General features: G+C 36.2%; 3 protein-coding genes across 7 annotated transcripts in view; all 3 read right to left on the bottom strand.

Annotated features, from left to right (window-relative positions):
- Positions 1 to 4,913, bottom strand: part of LOC146470956 (mannan-binding lectin serine protease 2-like) — a 94,262-nt gene extending 89,349 nt beyond the window's left edge. For 4 of the 5 annotated variants that reach the window (XR_014866912.1, XR_014866911.1, XR_014866910.1 and 1 more), the window contains exons 1-3: positions 4,845 to 4,913; positions 1,818 to 1,947; positions 1,441 to 1,594 (exon numbers count right to left, since the gene is read on the bottom strand). Coding sequence is in view for 2 of the 5 variants with exons in the window: in XM_085121374.1 (XP_084977500.1) it covers positions 1,441 to 1,594; positions 1,818 to 1,905 (242 nt within the window). In the remaining 3 variants the exon portion in view is untranslated. Of the gene's footprint in view, positions 1 to 1,440; positions 1,595 to 1,817; positions 2,166 to 4,844 lie in introns of those variants that run through there. The other variant, XM_085121375.1, reaches the window with a different exon arrangement.
- The window catches only part of LOC146470953 (uncharacterized), a 174,279-nt gene that overhangs the window by 123,235 nt on the left and 30,792 nt on the right, over positions 1 to 20,252 (bottom strand). The window lies entirely within an intron of this gene.
- Positions 8,341 to 20,252, bottom strand: part of LOC146470955 (mitochondrial inner membrane protein Mpv17-like) — a 35,580-nt gene continuing 23,668 nt past the window's right edge. The window contains exon 2 of the mRNA XM_085121380.1: positions 8,341 to 10,275. Within this exon, the coding sequence (XP_084977506.1) occupies positions 9,875 to 10,275 (401 nt within the window). The 3' untranslated portion in view covers positions 8,341 to 9,874. The remainder of the gene's footprint in view (positions 10,276 to 20,252) is intronic.

Genomic DNA, 20,252 nt, shown 5'->3' with positions numbered 1-20,252 from the left:
TTCAACGATTTATACGTCTCATTAATTGAAACGTCGTTTTTAGGACAACATGAATGTCAACAAATTGCGCATGAGTGGAAAATAGGTATATTTAATTGTTCGAGGCCGAGTAGAGTTAAGGATTAATTAAGGATTTATTCTTAATTCTACGAGGATTCATTGCGAGTACAGGACAAAATTTTTTAAAACCATTGAGCTGTTCAAGGCACTTCGTGAAACACTCAGCCAAGGAGGAAAACCGCTTAAACCGGCGACACACTTTAATTGGCGATTAACCGCGAAACTCGCCAGGTGTGCCCGGTGCAGCGATTGCGATTTTCGCCTGTAGCTTCGATCGGCGTATAAAATCACCGATATCTGGCATGTCAGATACCGGCAATTAAATTCGCCGGCATTCGCCAATTAAATGTGCCCGTTCCCACGATTTTTTACGGTCATTACTGCGAATCGCCAGTAAAGTCAACCCAGCAGGTTGGGTGATTTTATCACATGAATTTTTAAAACTGCCACATCGCCTCGATCGGCAAAAAAAATCGCCAAGTGTGTTTGCACCAATCGTTGGCGAAAATCGCTGGCGATTTTCGCTTTCGATCAAATTCGCCGCGATCGGCGTATAAAATCTTCAGGTGTGCTGCCGGCTTCACCAAGCGCGCAACACGAGAATACTGATCGTTATAAACATGTAATTAATAGAAAGATACGGCCTTTATTCATTAAAACAAATGTTGCTTATAAATTATCTGATTCACCAGCGCTGTAAAGCTTTATGCCACCACGCGACAAAACATTGATAAAAATAGTAAACGGTGCGTCCGAAGCAAGAACTTGGATTCTGCCGCGGGGACTTTGAACCTGACTATTTTTTTTAACATTTCCGTAAACGCCATGAAACCTCAGCACCTTTTCAAAAAGTTATCTGGGGAATATTTTGTGCGGTCGTTTAGTGTTTATCGACTTTTCTGATATCATAAATTGACCGGCCGTTGTTTTGCTTTTTTGTTGTTGTTGTTGTTGTTTTCTTTTTTCAGAAAAAGGAAAACCTCATTTTAAAATGAAGAAAGTTACTTTTCTTAATGTAAATTGTGTGTTTCTACCTCATATTAGTGCTCCTTTGATCGTGTTGAATACTTTTCGCTTAATTTCAGTGCTTTCCTGAAGTTTTAAGGAAATCCAGAAATCCAAGAGATGGCCGCCATTTTGAAATCATGACGCCATTATATATTACCACCTTAAATGACGTCTTCACTTCCGATTGTGAAGGTCAAACGAAACATCATTCAATCTTATATCAATCCTCCAAGTTTAATTGTCAATGCTTTTATAATTTCGAAGTTATGGAGGGGTGGGGAAATCCCCCTCTCCGGCTCTAAGAGACATAGGGTTAAACTTGAACCATTTCACTTACCCCTAATATTATGATAATAGAGTTAAATTACTTACCGACATTTTTCATGCCACTCTAAGTCAAAGAAGTCAAAAGTAACCAGCGTCATGCCGTCTGGAAGTGGAACCGAATAACTACAATTCATATTATTTGGGTAGTTGTTTGGATATCCAGGACTTGAAAGCGAGTTGTTTACCGCTGAACCACATTCTGTTAAAGACAAAATTTAATCAACGTCAAGCACACAGGTGTGCACAAACAAGCAGATGCAATTACTGAACAGAAAATTATGACATTAAGACATACTGCACAGCCTACCAGAAGTGACAGTTAAGTACATTTTACATATCACATGGCAATAAGGCCTGTAATACCACGGTTGTCCGTGTATAATTTAACTGGAGCAAAGAAAAGAAGCATTAAGTGAACTTACCTTGGCTGGCGAGAACGCCGTTCTCGTTCCAAAACAGCACAAATAGCAAGGTAAGCATTGCCATGCTGGAGAAGTGTTTATACACCATCGCAATTGCTCAAATTACTGATCTTTATTGGAGTAATGACTCCTGCGGGTAAACAGAATCAATTGCTCTAATAAAGTGAGTTATTAAAAACACTGTCCTAGATTACTACTGCCTTATCTTACCAAAGAAAATCTGTCAATTTACCTCACTAATCTCAAGTGTCAATCTGAAGTAATTTATATTTATTGACTGTTTATATCGTATGACAGGAAAACAAAGGTTGATACTCGGCTGAGGTGCGACATCTTGCTTTAAGTTTGTCTTCGTATTGCGCGTTAACAGTATTGCCTTTTCACAATTGAAGATACCAAAGTCTTATTGGTAACCTTGGTAATTTTAAAGTTAAAATGAACCATGAAGTAGATTTCACGCTGCGGAATAAAAATACAACAAAATCTGAGACGACTTTTTGTGAGATTATTGTTATAAGTAGAGGGCCATCATGTGCTCTTCGAAGTAACGTGCTCGTGTTTGGAAAGATGATGACAAAAGACTAACGTAACCTCATTAATATGACAAACAATTATTTCCTGGAAAGTCGCAGTGAGCCTTACAAAAGAAAAGGAAACTTTTGTACGAGATTACAACGGAACATCTTTCACCGCTCCTGGCAAAAAGCATGAAATAAGGCACATCATAGTTGTTACCCATATTGAATTTATCTGGCGCACAAGGACATTAACTGTTATTATACCAACTCTTAAAAACGTTGGGAACATGCCACGTTAGAAACCCGTAAAAAAATACTTAATGTAGTCAAATTGACTCCATGAATGGAAGAACACCTTTTAAAAGCCAGTATAGGCCACTAAACACACAGACGCCACTGTATAGCTTAATACTATTCCGAATTTCAAGGCCATTAAAGGTAAGGCAATGAGACTTTTATAAGATAGTATGTACCAAACTATTTCCTTTGTGTCCGCAAAGTGGACTGATGACGTTAATAAATAAGGCTAAAAATGGTATAAAAATGAGTACGTTACGATAAAAAAGTTAATATTTCTCACAAAGAAAATCAAAACTTGAGACAAAGTTGTTGTCATGGAGACAGGAAGTCAATCAATCATTTTATCATATTGCTTCCTAGTTAGGTACCAAGTTCACTGGTCTAGTTTTCGCCCCCATTACACCCCAAGACTGCATAAGGTGCAGATGAGAATCAGAAAATCATTAAGCATGCCAACTTAAATAATTTCTCACTATAGAACACACCAAGACGCCAACTATTGTCAGCGTGTTAACCAAAAAAGACATAATAAAAATAATCGCATGCCTGCAAGATAGCAACATCTCAACCATTGATAACATTAAAATTTTGCTTGCGCTGCCACCAAAAAACAAGGTTAAATAATAGGCAGTAATAACCACAAGAATTGATGAATTATTACCGCGTAAGGCGCATTCATTCACTAGTAAATAATCAACTATAAAATACATAAAATTAAGTCTCACGGAACCAAACTGAGTTAAGGCCAGTTGTCTTGTAATATTTATAACCCTGAGAGGATAACAGTTTAACTGACAGCTACCGTGTGTTATACAAGTTTTATTTCTGGAAATGACAAAGTTTAATGACTCAATGTTGACCTGCTTAAATTCTTCAATAGATTTACAGCTGCTTTTGTCATTGGCCATGTGCTTGCTGTAAGATGTAAGGATAATTTATATTTCACATTTAAACGACCCAATTTTGAATCTTTTCCATAGCACTTTTATGGCTACCTTTTCTGACATTTAAGTTTAATTTTTTAAAAGGTTCAGTGTTTTAAAGAAGATGCAAAGGAACAGGAGAGTTTTGATTAAAGAGTTCTCTGAACGAATAATGGTGTGATTGATTGTTGAAGTGACATAAGTCTTGCATTACCATATTTATATTTACTTATGTATAATTTCTTTTAAATATAAGATATATGTACACTTCTTGAAAAAAAAAATCCCCGTAAGTTTTAATTTGTCCTGGTTCAAATAGAATTTATATTGTGTGTTGAATGTGATACTTTTTCGCTTTGGTAGAGACTGCTGGTAGAGTCATTCTAGATGACTTAAAACTGGACCACTCGGACAGCTAACCAGGTTGTATAATTCACCTAAACAGACGGAAACTAGTATTTGCCCTGCTGAACTCAATCCTTAAAATGTTGCTTTTACCAGCATTTACTAAAACGCTCTAACGATACATTGACGAAGTCCATAATTACGAGTTTAATTGTCGGTATTGTATGCTTCGCAAAGGAATAAAAAACACAAGAAGAAAGTTGATGTTAAAAATTTTTGGCAATAAACATTCATGAAACATTCATGATAATTTTTTTTTCCCAAACTATCAGATGACCCAAAGTATCGTAAAAGAATTGAACGTAGCCCTCTCTCAAGTCATTGCTGAAGTAAATAAAGAAAACGGCATCTGGTAGCTCGGACATTTTAATCAGATTTTACGCCGGACATGCAATTTCGCTATAACAACACGTACAGAGCCTTACACAAATTTATGAGTTAGTTATTCAAACACATTGATCCGGCTTTTCATATAATGATGGCTACAACTGAAATACTGAAAACAGTTAACTAGTAAAAATCTGGAATGATCATTTACAAGAAGTTTTCTACTTCGTAAAAAGAAAAACTCAACAAAACTAATTTTAACTTTTTTTAAGAAAACCTTTGAGAAAATCAGCATAATCAGCAATTTCGCATCTTGCAATGCTAATTTTATTTTCTAAAGAAAAAATTTGTTTGTAAAGAGCAAATTGTAATTGTTTGCTGGTGAAGCGCATCCGTTATTATCAAAACTCGTAATACGCTTTTTCCTGTGATGTATTCTTCTAACTTTTGGGTAGCTTTTAGTAATAATTATGCGGTATGCAAAATAGTCATCTGGGCTTTTTTTCTATGGTGTATTTTTGCGACAAAAGTACTAGAAAGCAGGTCACTCTCACCAATGGCTCAAACCAATGGGTACGTTTTGTTGACGAAGTTTAAGATCGGCTCACATGATATTCATTAGTGTTTATTGTGAAATATGAAAGTGCGCAGTGTTGTGTTTATTTCTTCGCGCCAATGTTTCACCTGTATTTGCGTCAGTAGCTGGATGCGATAGCTAAATATTAATTGAACGGTTAAATTGGACAGTTGATACATAAAAAGGAACAACAACTATAATTTTACTTACCTGAATGACTGAATGACTGATGACAATCGATTCTCTCTGCAAGAAGTTGTTCCTCAGGATTACAAGCGTGGGCAACACAGAACGCACTTAAAAAGTACAGCCCTGTCCAGCTGTGGTTTGCGATAACAAATTACATGAAATTTTCACTCGACTTCTGCGGTAGAATTTTGCTTTTAATTCTTAATTCAAGAGAGAGTTTGCTTAAAAACTAGTAATTATGTTGATTATAGAAAAAAAATGAGCAAAAAATTGAACCAGTTTCTTTTTAATTCCCCTCAAGAGAAGCAGCTGTTAATTTTTTCGCATAACTTAACTTCAACAAGCGGACAATTGCTTGTTTTTGCATTTAAAAGAAAAAAGTCGTTCCATATTGATGAATGAAGAAAATATTCCTCTGAAATACATTTGCCCTACCCTAAAAAATAAGTAGCGACTTCTAACTTTCTACTGTGTACACTGTGTACACGTATATATATGTGACAATTACATCTTTTCATTCAAAGGATTAAAAACAAATATTTAATTATTTGAATGTTATTGTTGAAATGTGATGCAGTCTTGTGTCTTGCTTACTGTCTAATTTATATCTAAATAATTTATAAGTTTAGCTACCTATAAGTTCACTTTTTTAATTCTAATGAAAATATAATTTTGACTATGTTTTCTAAGGATGATTCTTTTTTATAATGCAATGATAGCATTTAATTTTGATTCAGTTGCAACTGACTGTGTGATGGCATTTCTGAGAATTAATTTGACATGTGGCCATTATTGTGTAATATTTTTCCCATGTTGCTAACACACACTTCTCCGATGGGCCGTTTTCAGAATTTTTTTCTTAAATGCGCGCTAGTACTTTAATAAATATTATATTACTTTAAATATTTTTATGAACAAAAAAATACAGTTAGCCTTGTGGGTGATTAAGTAATTACTATTTTTCAATGTTTAACCCTTTAACCCCAAATATCAAAGAACAAATTCTCCTATCTTTTTCCCATACATTTCTTATAAAAGTACTGGGGAGAAGTTATCAAAATATCAAGAAAATTTACCTTGGGTGGTCATATCCTTAATTCTCATAACCTTAGGGGTTCAAGAAGTATTGATATTACAAGGAGAAATTTGATGCTGATCACTGTTAGGGTTAAAGGGTTAACATCATTTTGTCCTTCTACTGTTGAAATAGAAAACCTTGTTAACAAAATTTAAATTACGTTGCGTCAATACTTTCATTACGGTTGTCGAATGGAAAAAAAAAAAAAAAAAAAAAAACCCTGCCCTTTGCACGTGTGATGTTAATAGATCTGAACGGCACTCAAATATATTCCTTCTCAGTTACCCGCTACCTATATATGTTTTCAGTGAAGTAACATATTTTTTTTTTACCTTTGTTGATCATATCAGCACAGGTCGCTTACGTTGGTTTTTTTTTTATTCATCGTGTGAGGTCAAAAAACAAAGAAAAAAATGTTTTGCTACTTTAAAGGGAACCTCCAATCTTGAAACAAATTGACGTTAAATTGTTGGAAATAGTATATAAATTTCAAAGCCACAAAAAAATTGGATTTTACTGGTCGCCTATTTCCATTTTTTCTGCGCGCCGCCATTTTGGATTCCATAACGTCTAGCGGTTGCCCAATTATTGCGTTCGGGAATAAGACCTTATCAATTTTTTCTTTTCCTCATTTGAGGAATAAAAAGGTGTCAAATTTCACTTCCGGTTGAGTACAGTACTGTGCAAGACAAGAGACTGGGCATAGTAGGGCTGTGTTGTCAATACAGAAATGCTAGTCTCGCAATTTCTCTATTCTTCAGTTGTTTTTTGAATGCAGAGGAAGAAAACCTGCGTGGATGAAAATATGAATGGGATTGTTGAATGAATGAAACGACTAAAAAATAGAGATTACCCATGAGACTAAGCATTCATGTATTGATGTCACAGCCTAACTATCACTAGTCTTCCATCTTGCATGGTGTTGTACCCAATGGGTAGTAAACTTATTTGATGCTTTTATACGCCTCAAACTAGGCTCTTTCGCAGCCGTTCTGTCTCGTCACGCTACGCTCCTGTGGGAAGGAAAGTTGCGTGACGAGACAGAACTGCTGTGAGGGACACTAGCCTCAAACATGAAGAAGAAAAATTGATATTTTTTTTTTCAATTTTTATACCAGAACAACAATACCATTTGATCAAGCAAATAAAAAAAAATCTGTCTATACACTTTACGGTAGTACCCACAAAAATAATTGAAGACAAAATTTAGTTGCTATAAGAAGTACTCCATGGTGACAGATGTCCAATAGTCCTGTTTCGAATTCACCAAGATAAAAGGATAAGAGATGCATTTACATGTATACAGGGTTACCCTTGATCTGAAGTAAAATATTCACAAATACCAGTGAGAAGATGAACTTTTCACAACTCTGTGTATGGTTTTATTTTAGGATTCAGCACTTTCCTGCTAACATTTGTGAATATTTTGCTTCAGGTTGAGGCTAACCCAGTATTAAATTCCAAACTGGACTTTTTTTCATACAACATCACTGTTGAAGGGGAATTTTCATGCAAATTTGATGTCATTTAAAAAACCCAAAATGTTTGTCTGTCAACAGAAACAAAACAAAAAAATAATAACAATAATTGTCTAGGTTTGCTATAAATTATCATCCCAGTGCAAGAAACTCTTGATTAGTACCTGTGGCCAGCGACAGACTAGGTCAGAATGGATTGAAACTTGAAAGATGATAGGCTAAGCTAAACGTTTTTCAAGATCTCACACTTTTGTTTGCAAAATGTGCTAAAACAGTTGGCTGTTCCTTTCAAGAATTTAGTTGATTCCTCTCCCCTCCTTGTTCTATTATTTTGTAGCTAAGTGAAGGTCTTAATACACCATTTTTTAAAAGAAAAGTTAAAGTTAAAAACAAAAACCATTGGCACTTCCCCTTTCAATCAAATATATGGATAACAAGAATAACGACAAATGATAAGCATTGATTAAACTTCTTACCGCTGTTACCAATAACATGCAACCTACAACTGTACAGCTGTACACTGTATCGCCTTCAAAAGAGTTGGGTAAACTTAGTTGTTTTTTGGTGTTTGCCAATGATTCAAGAATTCTGACAAGATTTCAAGGCAACAGAACCAAGAAATTGACAATTTTATCTGCTGACAGATGGTAAACTTTATCAACGTTGATTTCCAAGCCATTTTTATCTAAAAGATAAGGCATCATTTTCAGGATATTGTTTTTTTGCAAAACCAACAATGCATGCAATCGATCATGAGTTAGAAAATGATCACATGCAGTGAAATTCAAAAGCCTTTTCTTTTCGCTTGATCTAGCTAGGAAATCAATTTAAATAAAGTTTTACATATTCTTAGCAAAGTTAAATTCTTAGTTTCTTGCCCTTGGATCTTGTCAAAATTTAAATACATGTAATTTCAATGGCTTCCCTTTGATTGACATCCAGCAAAAATAAAAATGCAACTTTATGCGACCCTTTTGAAGGTCGTACATGTGAGTTGCGTGTTAATTGGTAACCAAGTCTGCTACATAAGAAAATGGTAGAGGATAGTGAAAAGAATAAGTACATGTATATTGATCATGGGACTTATGGCTGTGCCTAGTTCTGCTATTGCACATATGTTCTGCACATCTGGAGATACTCGGGTTTCCAGGGGTGGTGCCTGCTAACACAGGGATATCTTTTGGCGGTTTAAAACTAGGTGATGTAAGCAGAACTCGGCAAGTGCTCTTGGTATCTAAAAAGAAAATTGGGGGAAATCATGTATTTTTTAGACAATAAAGCTTCAATCTGGGAAAAAACTGCCAAACATTGCTTTGTGTTTTACAGCTTTTTAGAATAACTGTTGCTTAATTATCCCTAAAAAAATGTGTGGTTACCCCATATTTTCTTTTTGGATTCTAATAGCTCTTGCTAAGATCTGCTTTTCTTGCATAGTCATAAACTATACAAAAATACTTCAGTATTAGTAGGCACCTTCCTTAAAGGGCTACTTCAGGTTGCTGGCTACATTAACAGTCCTTTTCTAATTAGTCAAAGCAAGCGGAGTTAAGTCTACATTCTATCTGGAAAGGCACTCCTTGAGGTCTGCTTGGAAAACTTCTCAGATAATGAAACTACAATGTTGGGGACTGTTTACATGAAGGAAGGAAGATCCTACTAGTAGAAAGATCCTCGACGGCAAAACAACTTTTTTGTTTGGTTTACATGCAGTATTTTGGTTAGGGTGCTTACCACATTGGGAGAAAAGAAAGACAAAATTGTTGCTCTTTAGAAGCTGAATGCCCTACCACTACCATGTTTGTTTTTCTTGTCCCTAGTACTAGCACCTTCCAAGTGAAGGTACATATGTACAATGTAGTTTACTTTGTGCTAGGATTTTCCTATCTCTCAGCTAGGATTTAAGAGGAAGACCTTGATTCCAAAGATCCAAGCACTAACTCTAAGTACAACCTTTTGCATGTAAACTGAATACAGAAAACATGGCGCTAGGATGATCCGCCTTCTAGGATCTTCCTCCTTCCATGTAAACATCCTTACCTAAACGAAGGGTTAAATGAGCAGTAAACGGCGCTGTACGTTGTGGTACATTTCTGTACACATGGCTTATTTTCTTGTGATTCTCTGTGATACAAAGGTCTATCAAGGGTTGACTGACTGAGCAAAGTAGAGGCAATTTTAGCTCAAAGGTTTCTGCATCAAATCCTCAGGCATTGGCTTATTAGCCATCCAAGACAAATACGCATTCCAAAATATTGCCACTAACTAGACAACAGCGATGCGGTGCTGAATTGGAACGAAAGTAAAGTTAAGAGTTTGTGTCAGAGGCCATATCTTGTAATTTGTAATCAAAGTCTCCACGTAGCGTTCCTGAAGCATCTTCTTAATTTCATCCGGCCTTTTCCCAGCGAGTGTCTCCGTGACGCCAAAAAAGAAGCATATCATAACAGGAGCAAAGAGGCTTTGATCTAAGAGCATCTTTTTGAAGCCCGCAGTTTTGGCTGCACCAGGCACAATCCTGTCAATGGATAGATACCATGTTCTAAGCACAGGAGCAATAATCAAGCCCACCACACCCATACGAGCAGTTCGGACAAAATCATGGTCAGTTCCTTTGTGTTCAACAAGCTGCTGAGTGACAACATCACCAGTGGCTACAAGGACACCTAATGTACAAGGGCAGAACATTTCAGTTAGAGAATGGAGTATGAGTTAAGTAACAACATAATATACTCAGTACAGAATATTGCAGCTGTAATCTGAGTTTTTCTCTTCTCACATTAGAGGTAATAAAAATATTATACTCTGTACATGTACCACTCATTACTTATTTGAAGGGCTCATTGTAAAACGAGCACAAGTGATGACGAAAGTTCTCCGAATAATTATGCTCTAGATAATTCTAAGCCAAGGCAAACATCTCAGAAATGTAGTTTAATGGTTATTTTGTGCTTTGAGGGCTCGATTTCCATCATGGTAGCTCAATAACACTTACAGTCCGTATGCCTAAAAACTGAATCAACACATGAAATAAAGAAATCAACCACATATCTGGGCTTTGTTTCTTAAGTTTTTAGCAAAATTTCGTAAGGCAATTCATCTAATTCAACCCTTTTGGTGACAACATAAATATGGGACAGTACTACAGTATGTTTTTGGCATGATAACTGATGTAGAACAAATAGTCTCAGATTGTGCCCTTCAATTCGAAAACCTTTTATAAACCATTTCTCATTTGGCATACAGACAGGTTATTGTGTCTGAAACACAGTTCATATTTACATTCTCATTAAATAATTTTGAGGGTTTGAATTTGTCCAACAAGCTTATGACTTTAGCCTGAGGACTAAACCAACTGAAGTGATGCTTGAACTGATTTTTCTTTTTCTCTGTTTAAAGCTAAACAAAACTTTCTAACACCACAAATTTATGGACCAAAGTAAAAAGTTTTTTGGAGAAATTTGAATTTTAAAGGTCAAATCGTCACTTACGCTTGCTTCCATCCGGGTCTTCAATTGATACATTTTCTTGCAGCTTCACACAGTCTCATTGTACTTTTCAGAACTCATTATTAGCCAAGTTGGTGCTACAGTATTTGCTTTAAATTGGCAATCACTTCATGACTGTGTTTTACTTTATTAATCAATAATTTCTTAAATCAGCAAGGAAAGCATACACGCATACCTAGAAGATACAATGTACATGTACCAGGCTAAAATTTTTGCAGGTACCACTTCAGGTAATTACATGTCTCTCCATAACTTTTTGTTTTACTCCTTCGGAAGCACATCCTGGATATTCAGAAACAGTGTTGTAGCAGCTGTAGTGAGGGCTCAATGTCAAACTATAGCTCAATAACCAGGGAGGTGGTTGCTCTCCAGTCTTCAGTCAAAGTATGTTTCAGTGAATCTATTTAGGCTGAATTCAGTTCAGCATAGATCTGAATCAATTCAGCTGGGATAAATCAATTTGGGTAGGCCTAAATTCAAAATTTATGTAGCTTATGCGAAGTAGGGATGAATTAAGTTCAGCGTCTGAATCAATTCAGCTGGGAGAAATTAATTTGGGTAGGCCTAAATTCAGTTTTGATGTAGCTTATGCGAAGTACGGCTGAATTAAGTTCAGTGTCTGAATCAATTCAGCTAGGAGAAATTAATTTGGGTAGACCTAAATTCAAATTTTATGTAGCTTATGAGTAGTGATAGATGTGAAAAATTAACCCCATCACTGCCTTCCCCTGCCTTCCCCTGCCTTCCTGCATACTAATAAGTGTCGAGGTTTACTAATGAGCGTCACTCTAGTACAATGAAAACAATAGGCCGGCCCAAACTTGCCCGTTAATAATTAACCCTGATTGGCTTATGAAAAATCTATTCTCGGTTTTCACTTGACGTCACTAAATTCTAGAATTTAAAACTGGGAGGCCTTCAAAATTTTTACCTTCATTCAAGGAAAGATTACCTAAAAATATGTCTGTTCACAATTTTTTAGCTCGATGTCGTGCTTCCTTTTGAAAATAGAACAGTTTCAATTTCCGAGTTTCCATCGTGCGTGACATAAGGAGGACGGCCGTGACAGAGCTTTTCCGTATCTTAAGAATGACTCTTTGGGTGATTTTCAGCATTCTAAACAATTTAAGTTTGAGGAGAAATATTAATCTAAACATTCGAAAATTCACAAGGGCAAACAAACCTCTTTTCTAGCAAAAGTGAACTCCAGATGTTTTTTCGTATTTCTGGCTGCCATGTTTGTGCCCCTCAGAGGGACACAAACATGGCGTCTCCATACTAAGCTCTATAAATTTATGTGGAATATTTTGTCAAATAACTCGAGTACGGAGTGCCGCACAGACCTGACACTTGGACAGATGCCTTATTTATTTATCCTCTATACCATGTCAATTTCTTGACTTCATTCATGGAATGGTTTCGATTTTTTTTTTCAATGGCGTGACAGTGAAAACCGAGAATTATATATTTAAAATAAAAGTGCCAATTTTAACGAGAGCGTCATTCCTTCATTCAACTTGAACTCGCTGAATGTTAAATATTAACATTCATAGTGATTGATACTGAACTAGCAGGAAACTTGAAAACTTTGTTCGATTTCGAAACGGTTATCATGAAGATGGCTTTTTTCACCAATGTTATTGATCTTCAAGCTGCCTTGAGCGCTTGTTTAACTGTCCGCGACTGGGAGACCAAACCCGTTTCTCCTATCTATCTCGAGGAAATGAAAAACTATTTAAGCCACGCACCGCTAGTCAGTTAATTATGCGAGTCCACGAGCCTAAAGTTGCATATAAATAAGTTCAGTTCTGCTGAAAAACCCCAAGGGACACATTAGTATATAATCAATTTTATATAACTTAACAAGGATCAATTAAAACACGCGACTTATAATTGCTAGCAATAGAACCAGACAAGAGATACCGTTTTAAAAACTTTATTAAAAAACAATGACAAAAAGAGTCAAATACACAGCGATTTGAAAGGAAAAGGAATGAAAATGAATCGTTTGACTGACTATTACAAATCCGTTTTTGTTTTTCGTTTTATTTCGAGCAATAATGATTATTCCTTCCGTGTCTACACAATTTTCCTATGGCCTCTAAGCCAACAGTTCGACTTTCTTTGTTTCTTGCGGTTTGTCTTGTTCTTTGTAGTTTTTGCTTTAAAAGAGGCCTCATTTCTCCGATGTCTTGACAGTTCGTACACCGTTTCTTGTGTCTGTACTGGATTGTGATAGTGATTTTTTCCGGAATTATCCACTTCACTTGCGTAAACTACGACTTTAACTTTAGGTTGCAGCTTCGCTTCTTGTAAATACTGTCTTTGCTGTATGTGATCTAACTGATGAACATCCGCGAGATGGTTAGCTAATCTGACAAGGTACTTCGCCCCGCAAGATGGAATCGGACAGTTTCTGCAAACTCTCTTGTAAACCATGTTGACAGTTTGGTGACTGAACACAAATAAAATCTTTTTCGCAAATAGTCAGGTTATATAGAGTGTCAGAAGGGCCAAACACAGACCAGAAAGGCCATAACCAGGCCAAACACAGGCCTGAAAGGCCATAACCAGGCCTGAAAGGCCAAAACCACGCCAAAAGGGACAAAAGGAGACAAACGGGCCATTTGTAGTTATATGTTTTTTTTTTATTATTATTACTTTTCTCAGACACACGCGTGGGTGTCGCGCGTCGCTAGTCACGCAACAGCTCTCAACTTTGGAATCATCATCTTTATTCAAAAGTGTCATCACAAATAACAGTGTTTTTAAAATTAAAAAGTTTTGATCTTGCTTTAGAAATTTGTATTTCAAATTTCAGATTTTTTTTAATTTTTTTGTACAAGTTTACTATTATTGTTATTATTTTCAAGTCATCAATCAACACACGTAAAGTTTGCTTGTTTACAGTTTTATTGAAATGCAACAATACAAAGGTCCAGGAAATTAAAAAAAATTCCATAACATTCATAGTAGGTTTAGTCTTGATCTTGCGGAATGGGCTACTTTTCGTATAATCGATTGAGTAAGAATTTTCGCTTATCGATAGCAAGTTCCGTCGTTTCCAACCAATCAAATCCTTCTGTGTCTTTAAGCTCTTTTTGAGTTTCCATCACTTTTTTGAAGGTGGGATCTTTTTTCATTGCACGCATCCATTGTAGATTCTCTAAGAGCACTTTTCTCAGCTCCTTTCTGTAAACAGGAACGAAAGCGTTTACGGCTTTACTACGAGCCACATTTTCTGAATCGCCGTTTTCTTGGTATTGATTGATCAAAGCGTTAAGCTGGGTCTTGTGGCGGTTCTCGGCTTCATCAACAATGCGTGACCACGGCTCTAAGTTTTCTGTTTCTTCTTCTTCTCTTGAAGACTCTGTTCCTTGACTAGAGACTTCGCTTTCTTGAGAGAAATCGCTTTCTTGGGAGAAGTCGCTTTCTTCACTGTCTTCATAATTTCCAGCACCTTGTTGCAGGTATAAGGTATAGTTTGTGCTCGTCATCTTTGGTTTGAACCGCACGCGTTCTGACAGGAAACTAAACTTCAGAAAGTAACGCGTCTGTTTTAAAGAAAATTGATGAAGGCGGGGTTACTATGCGTTCTCCTTCATAAATAAAAGAAGATCAGAAAGGTCATAACCAGGCCAAACACAGGCCTGAAAGGCCGTAACCAGGTCTGAAAGGCCAAAACCACACCAAAAGGGACAAAAGGGGACAAACAGGCCATTTCTAGTCATGTGTCTTTATTTTTCTCAGACACACACGTGAGTGTCGCGCGTCGCTAAGTTTTAATTGCCTTATAAGCTCTCTGTGATAATTCCCTTGTTCCGTTCAGGGTTTTGAAACAGGTCGCTAATAGTTTCCGATATTCTATTTCAATATCACTATTCTTCACTTTTCCGAGGGTGTTTGGGGTTCCAACAGTAAACTTGCTGGCCATGTTGTTAAGGAACTGACGGTCTGAAAATCGAAGTGGACGAAGATTGCGCATAAAATAGCTTGCGTGTAGCCAGTTCAGTTATTGTTATAGACACTGACTCTGGGAATACCCAATCAGAGTAGGTGTTGGATATGACTTATTGTTTCTCAAACAAAAGACACACGAGATAATTCACATGCAAATTTTAGAGCTCCAGTCAAAGATTTGTTAAACATAATTAGTGACTGACGCGGTGTAAAGATGAATAAAACTTTATTTCACTCCAAAACTTTAAAAATCTTTCAAAGGATCTCAAGATAGCTCTATTTCTACAAAGACGGTAATGCAATATTTTTAATTTGAACAAACAGAAAGATAAGTATTTACAAGAGGCGAAACTGCAACCTGAAGTTAAAGTCGTAGTTTACGAAAGTGAAGCGGATAATTCCGGAAAAAATCACTATCACAATCCAGTACAGACACAAGAAACGGTGTACGAACTGTCAAGACATCGGAGAAATGAAGCCTCTTTTAAAGCAAAAACTAAAAGACCGACTACAAAGAACAAGACAAACCGCAAGAAACAAAGAAAGTCGCACTGTTGCCTTAGAGGCCATAGGAAAATTGTGTAGACACGGAAGGAATAATTATTATTGCTCGAAATAAAACGAAAAACAAAAACACATTTGTAATAGTCAGTCAAATGATTCATTTTCATTCCTTTTCCTTTCAAATCACTGTGTATTTGACTCTTTGTCATTGTTTTTTAATAAAGTTTTTAAAACGGTATCTCTTGACTGGTTCTATTGCTAGCAATAATTGCACGCAACTTATAATTATTATAAGTCGCGTGTTTTAATTGATCCTTGTTAAGTTATATAAAATTGATTATATACTAATGCGTCCCTTGGGGTTTTTCAGCAGAACTGAACTTATTTATATGCAACTTTAGGCTCGTGGACCCGCATAATTAACTGACTAACAATGCGTGACTTAAATAGTTTTTCATTTCCTCGAGATAGATAGGAGAAAGGGGTTTGGTCTCCCAGTCGCGGACAGTTAAACAAGCGCTCAAGGCAGCTTGAAGATCAATAACATTGGTGAAAAAAGCCATCTTCAACAGTACTAATGTTTTGAAAATCGAAAAAAGTTTTCCCAGCGAGTTCAAGTTAAATGAAGAAATGACGCTTTCGTTAAAATTGGCGCTTTTATTTTAAATATATAAATATAGATTTTTCATAAGCCAATCAGGGTTAATTATTAACGGGCAACTTTAGGCCGGCCTAGTGTTTTCATTGTACTAGAGTGATGCTCATTAGTAAACCTCGACACTTATTAGTATGCAGGAAGGCAGGGGAAGGCAGGGGAAGGCAGTGATGGGGTTAATTTTTAACATCTATCACTACTCTTATGCAAAGTACGGCTGAATTACGTTCAGCGTCTGAATCAATTCAGCTGAAAGAAATTAATTTGGGTAGGCCTAAAATTCAAATTTGATGTAGCTTATGCGAAGTACGGCTGAATTAAGTTCAGCGTCTGAATCAATTCAGCTAAGAGAAATTAATTTGGGTAGGCCTAAATTCAAATTTGATGTAGCTTATGCGAAGTAGGGATGAATTAAGTTCAGCGTCTGAATCAATTCAGCTGGGAGAAATTAATTTGGGTAGGCCTAAATTCAAATTTTATGTAGCCTTTGCGAAGTACGGCTGAATTAAGTTCAGCGTCTAAATCAATTAAGCTGGTAGAAATTAATTTGGGTAGGCCTAAATTCAAATTTGATGTAGCTTATGCAAAGTACGGCTGAATTAAGTTCAGCGTCTAAATCGATTCAGCTGGGAGAAATTAATTTGGGTAAGCCTAAATTCAAATTTGATGTAGCTTATGCGAAGTACGGCTGATTTAAGTTCAGCGTCTGAATCAATTCACCTAAAAGAAATTAATTTGGGTAGGCCTAAATTCAAATTTCATGTAGCTTATGCGAAGCACTGCTGAATTTAGTGCAGCGTCTAAATCAATACAGCTAGGAGAAATTAATTTGGGTAGACCTAAATTCAAATTTTATGTAGCTTAATCAAAGTACGGCTGAAATAAGTTCAGCGTCTGAATCAATTCAGCTGGGAGAAATTAATTTAGGTAGGCCTAAATTCAAATTTGATGTAGCTTATGCGACGTAGGGATGAATTAAGTTCACCGTCTGAATCAATTCAGCTGGGAGAAATTAAATTGGGTAGACCTAAATTCAAATTTTATGTAGCTTATGTAAAGTACGGCTGAATTAAGTTCAGCGTCTGAATCAATTCAGCTGGGAGAAATTAATTTAGGTAGGCTTAAATTAAAATTTTATGTAGCTTATGCGAAGTAGGGATGAATTAAGTTCAGCGTCTGAATCAATTCAGCTGGGAGAAATTAAATTGGGTAGACCTAAATTCAAATTTCATGTAGCTTCTGCGAAGTAGGGATGAATTAAGTACAGCGTCTGAATCAATTCAGCTGGGAGAAATTAATTTGGGTAGAACTAAATTCAAATTTTATGTAGCTTATTCAAAGTACGGCTGAATTAAGTTCAGCGTCTGAATCAATTCAGCTGAAAGAAATTAATTTGGGTAGGCCTAAATTCAAATTTGATGTAGCTTCTGCGAAGCACTGCTGAATTAAGTTCAGCGTCTAAATCAATTCAGTTGGGAGATATTAATTTCGGTTGACCTAAATTCAAATTTTCTGTAGCTTATGCAAAGTACGGCTGAATTAAGTTCAGAGTCTGAATCAATTAAGGTGGGAGAAATTAATTTGGGTAGGCCTAAATTCAAATTTGATGTAACTTATGCGAAGTCCGGCTGAATTAAGTGCAGCGTCTGAATCAATTCAGCTGGGAGAAATTAATTTGGGTAGGCCTAAATTCAAATTTTATGTAGCTTATGCGAAGTAGGTATGAATTAAGTTCAGCGCCTGAATCAATTCAGCTGGGAGAAAATAATTTAGGTAGGCCTAAATTCAAATTTGATGTAGCTTATGCGAAGTAGGGATGAATTAAGTTCAGCGTCTGAATCAATTCAGCTGGGAGAAATTAAATTGGGTAGGCCTAAATTCAAATTTTATGTAGGTTATTGGAAGTACGGCCGGATTAAGTTGAGCGTCTAAATCAATTCAGCTGGGAGAAATTAATTTGGGTAGGCCTAACTTCAAATTTGATGTAGCTTATGCGAAGTAGGGATGAATTAAGTTCAGCGTCTGAATATATTCAGCTGGGAGAAATTAATTTGGGTAGGACTAAATTCAAATTTTATGTAGCTTATGCGAAGAAGGGATGAATTAAGTTTACCGTCTGAATCAATTCAGCTCGGAGAAAGTAACTTGGGTAGGCCTAAATTCAAATTTGATGTAGCTTATGCGAAGTACGGCTAAATTTAGTTCAGCGTCTGAATCAATTCAGCTGGGAGAAATTAATTTGGGTAGGCCTAAATTCAAATTTTATGTAGCTTATGCGAAGTAGGGATAAATTAAGTACAGCGTCTGAATCAATTCAGCTGGGAGAAATTAATTTGGGTAGGCCTAAATTCAAATTTGATGTAGCTTCTGCGAAGTACGACTGAGTTAAGTTCAGCGTCTGAATCAATTCAGCAGGTAGAAATGAATTTGGGTAGGCCAAAATTCAAATTTTATGTAGGTTATTGGAAGTACGGCTGAATTAAGTTCAGCGTCTGAATCAATTCAGCTGAAAGAAATTAATTTGGGTAGGCCTAAATTCAAATTTGATGTAGCTTATGAGAAGCACCGCTGACTTGAGTTCAGCGTCTAAATCAATTCAGCTGAGAGAAATTAATTTGGGTAGGCCTAAATTCAAATTTTATGTAGCTTATGCAAAGTACGGCTGAATTAAGTTGAGCGTCTAAATCAATTCAGCTGGCAGAAAATAATATGGGTAGGCCTAAATTCAAATTTTATGTAGCTGATGCGAAGTAGGGATGAATGAAGTTTAGCGTCTGAATGAATTCAGTTGGGAGAAATTAATTTGGGTAGGCCTAAATTCAAATTTGATGTACCTTATGCGAAGTACGGCTGAATTTAGTTCAGCGTCTGAATCAATTCAGCTGGGAGAAATTAATTTGGGTAGGCCTAACTTTACATTTGATGTAGCTTATGCGAAGTAGGGATGAATTAAGTCCAGCGTCTAAATCAATTCAGCTGGGAGAAATTAATTTGGGTAGGCCTAAATTCAAATTTTATGTAGCTCATGCGAAGTAGGGATGAATTAAGTTCAGCGTCTAAATCAATTCAGCTGGGAAAAATTAATTTGGGTAGACCTAAATTCAAATTTTATGTAGCTTATGCAAAGTACGGCTGAATTAAGTTGAGCGTCTAAATCAATTCAGCTCGGAGAAATTAATTTGGGTAGGCCTAAATTCAAATTTGATGTAGCTAATGCGAAGTAGGGATGAATTAAGTTCAGCGTCTGAATCAATTCAGGTGGGAGAAATTAATTTGGGTAGACCTAAATTCAAATTTTATGTAGCTTATGCAACGTACGGCTGAATTAAGTTGAGCGTCTAAATCAATTCAGCTGGGAGAAATTAATTTGGGTAGGCCTAAATTCAAATTTGATGTACCTTATGCGCAGTAGGGATGAATTAAGTTCAGCGTCTGAATCAATTCAGCTGAGAGAAATTAATTTGGGTAGGCCTAAATTCAAATTTTATTTAGCTCATGCGAAGTAGGGATGAATTAAGTTCAGCGTCTAAATCAATTCAGCTGGGAGAAATTAATTTGGGTAGGCCTAAATTCAAATTTTATGTAGCTTATGCGAAGTAGGGATGAATAAAGTTCAGTGTCTAAATCACTTCAGCTGGGAGAAATTAATTTGGGTAGGCCTAAATTCAAATTTGATGTAGCTTATGCGAAGTAGGGATGAATTAAGTTCAGCGTCTCAATCAATTCAGCTGGGAGAAATTAATTTGGGTAGGCCTAAATTCAAATTTGATGTAGGTTATGCGAAGTACGGCTGAGTTAAGATCAGCGTCTGAATCAATTCAGCAGGTAGAAATTAATTTGGGTAGGCCTAAATTCAAATTTGATGTAGCTTATGCGAAGTAGGGATGAATTAAGTTCAGCGTCTGAATAATTTGAGCTGTGAGAAATTAATTTGGGTAGCCCTAAATTCAAATTTTATGTAGCTTATGCGAAGTAGGGATAAATTAAGTTTCGCGTCTGAATCAATTCAGCTGGG

Source organism: Pavona decussata, unplaced genomic scaffold (genome assembly GCF_977016875.1).
Source record: "Pavona decussata unplaced genomic scaffold, jaPavDecu1.1 SCAFFOLD_108, whole genome shotgun sequence".
Taxonomy (NCBI): Eukaryota; Metazoa; Cnidaria; class Anthozoa; order Scleractinia; family Agariciidae; genus Pavona; species Pavona decussata.
Note: the sequence above shows the minus strand (reverse complement) of the source record. Positions and strands in the feature narration are given on the sequence as shown.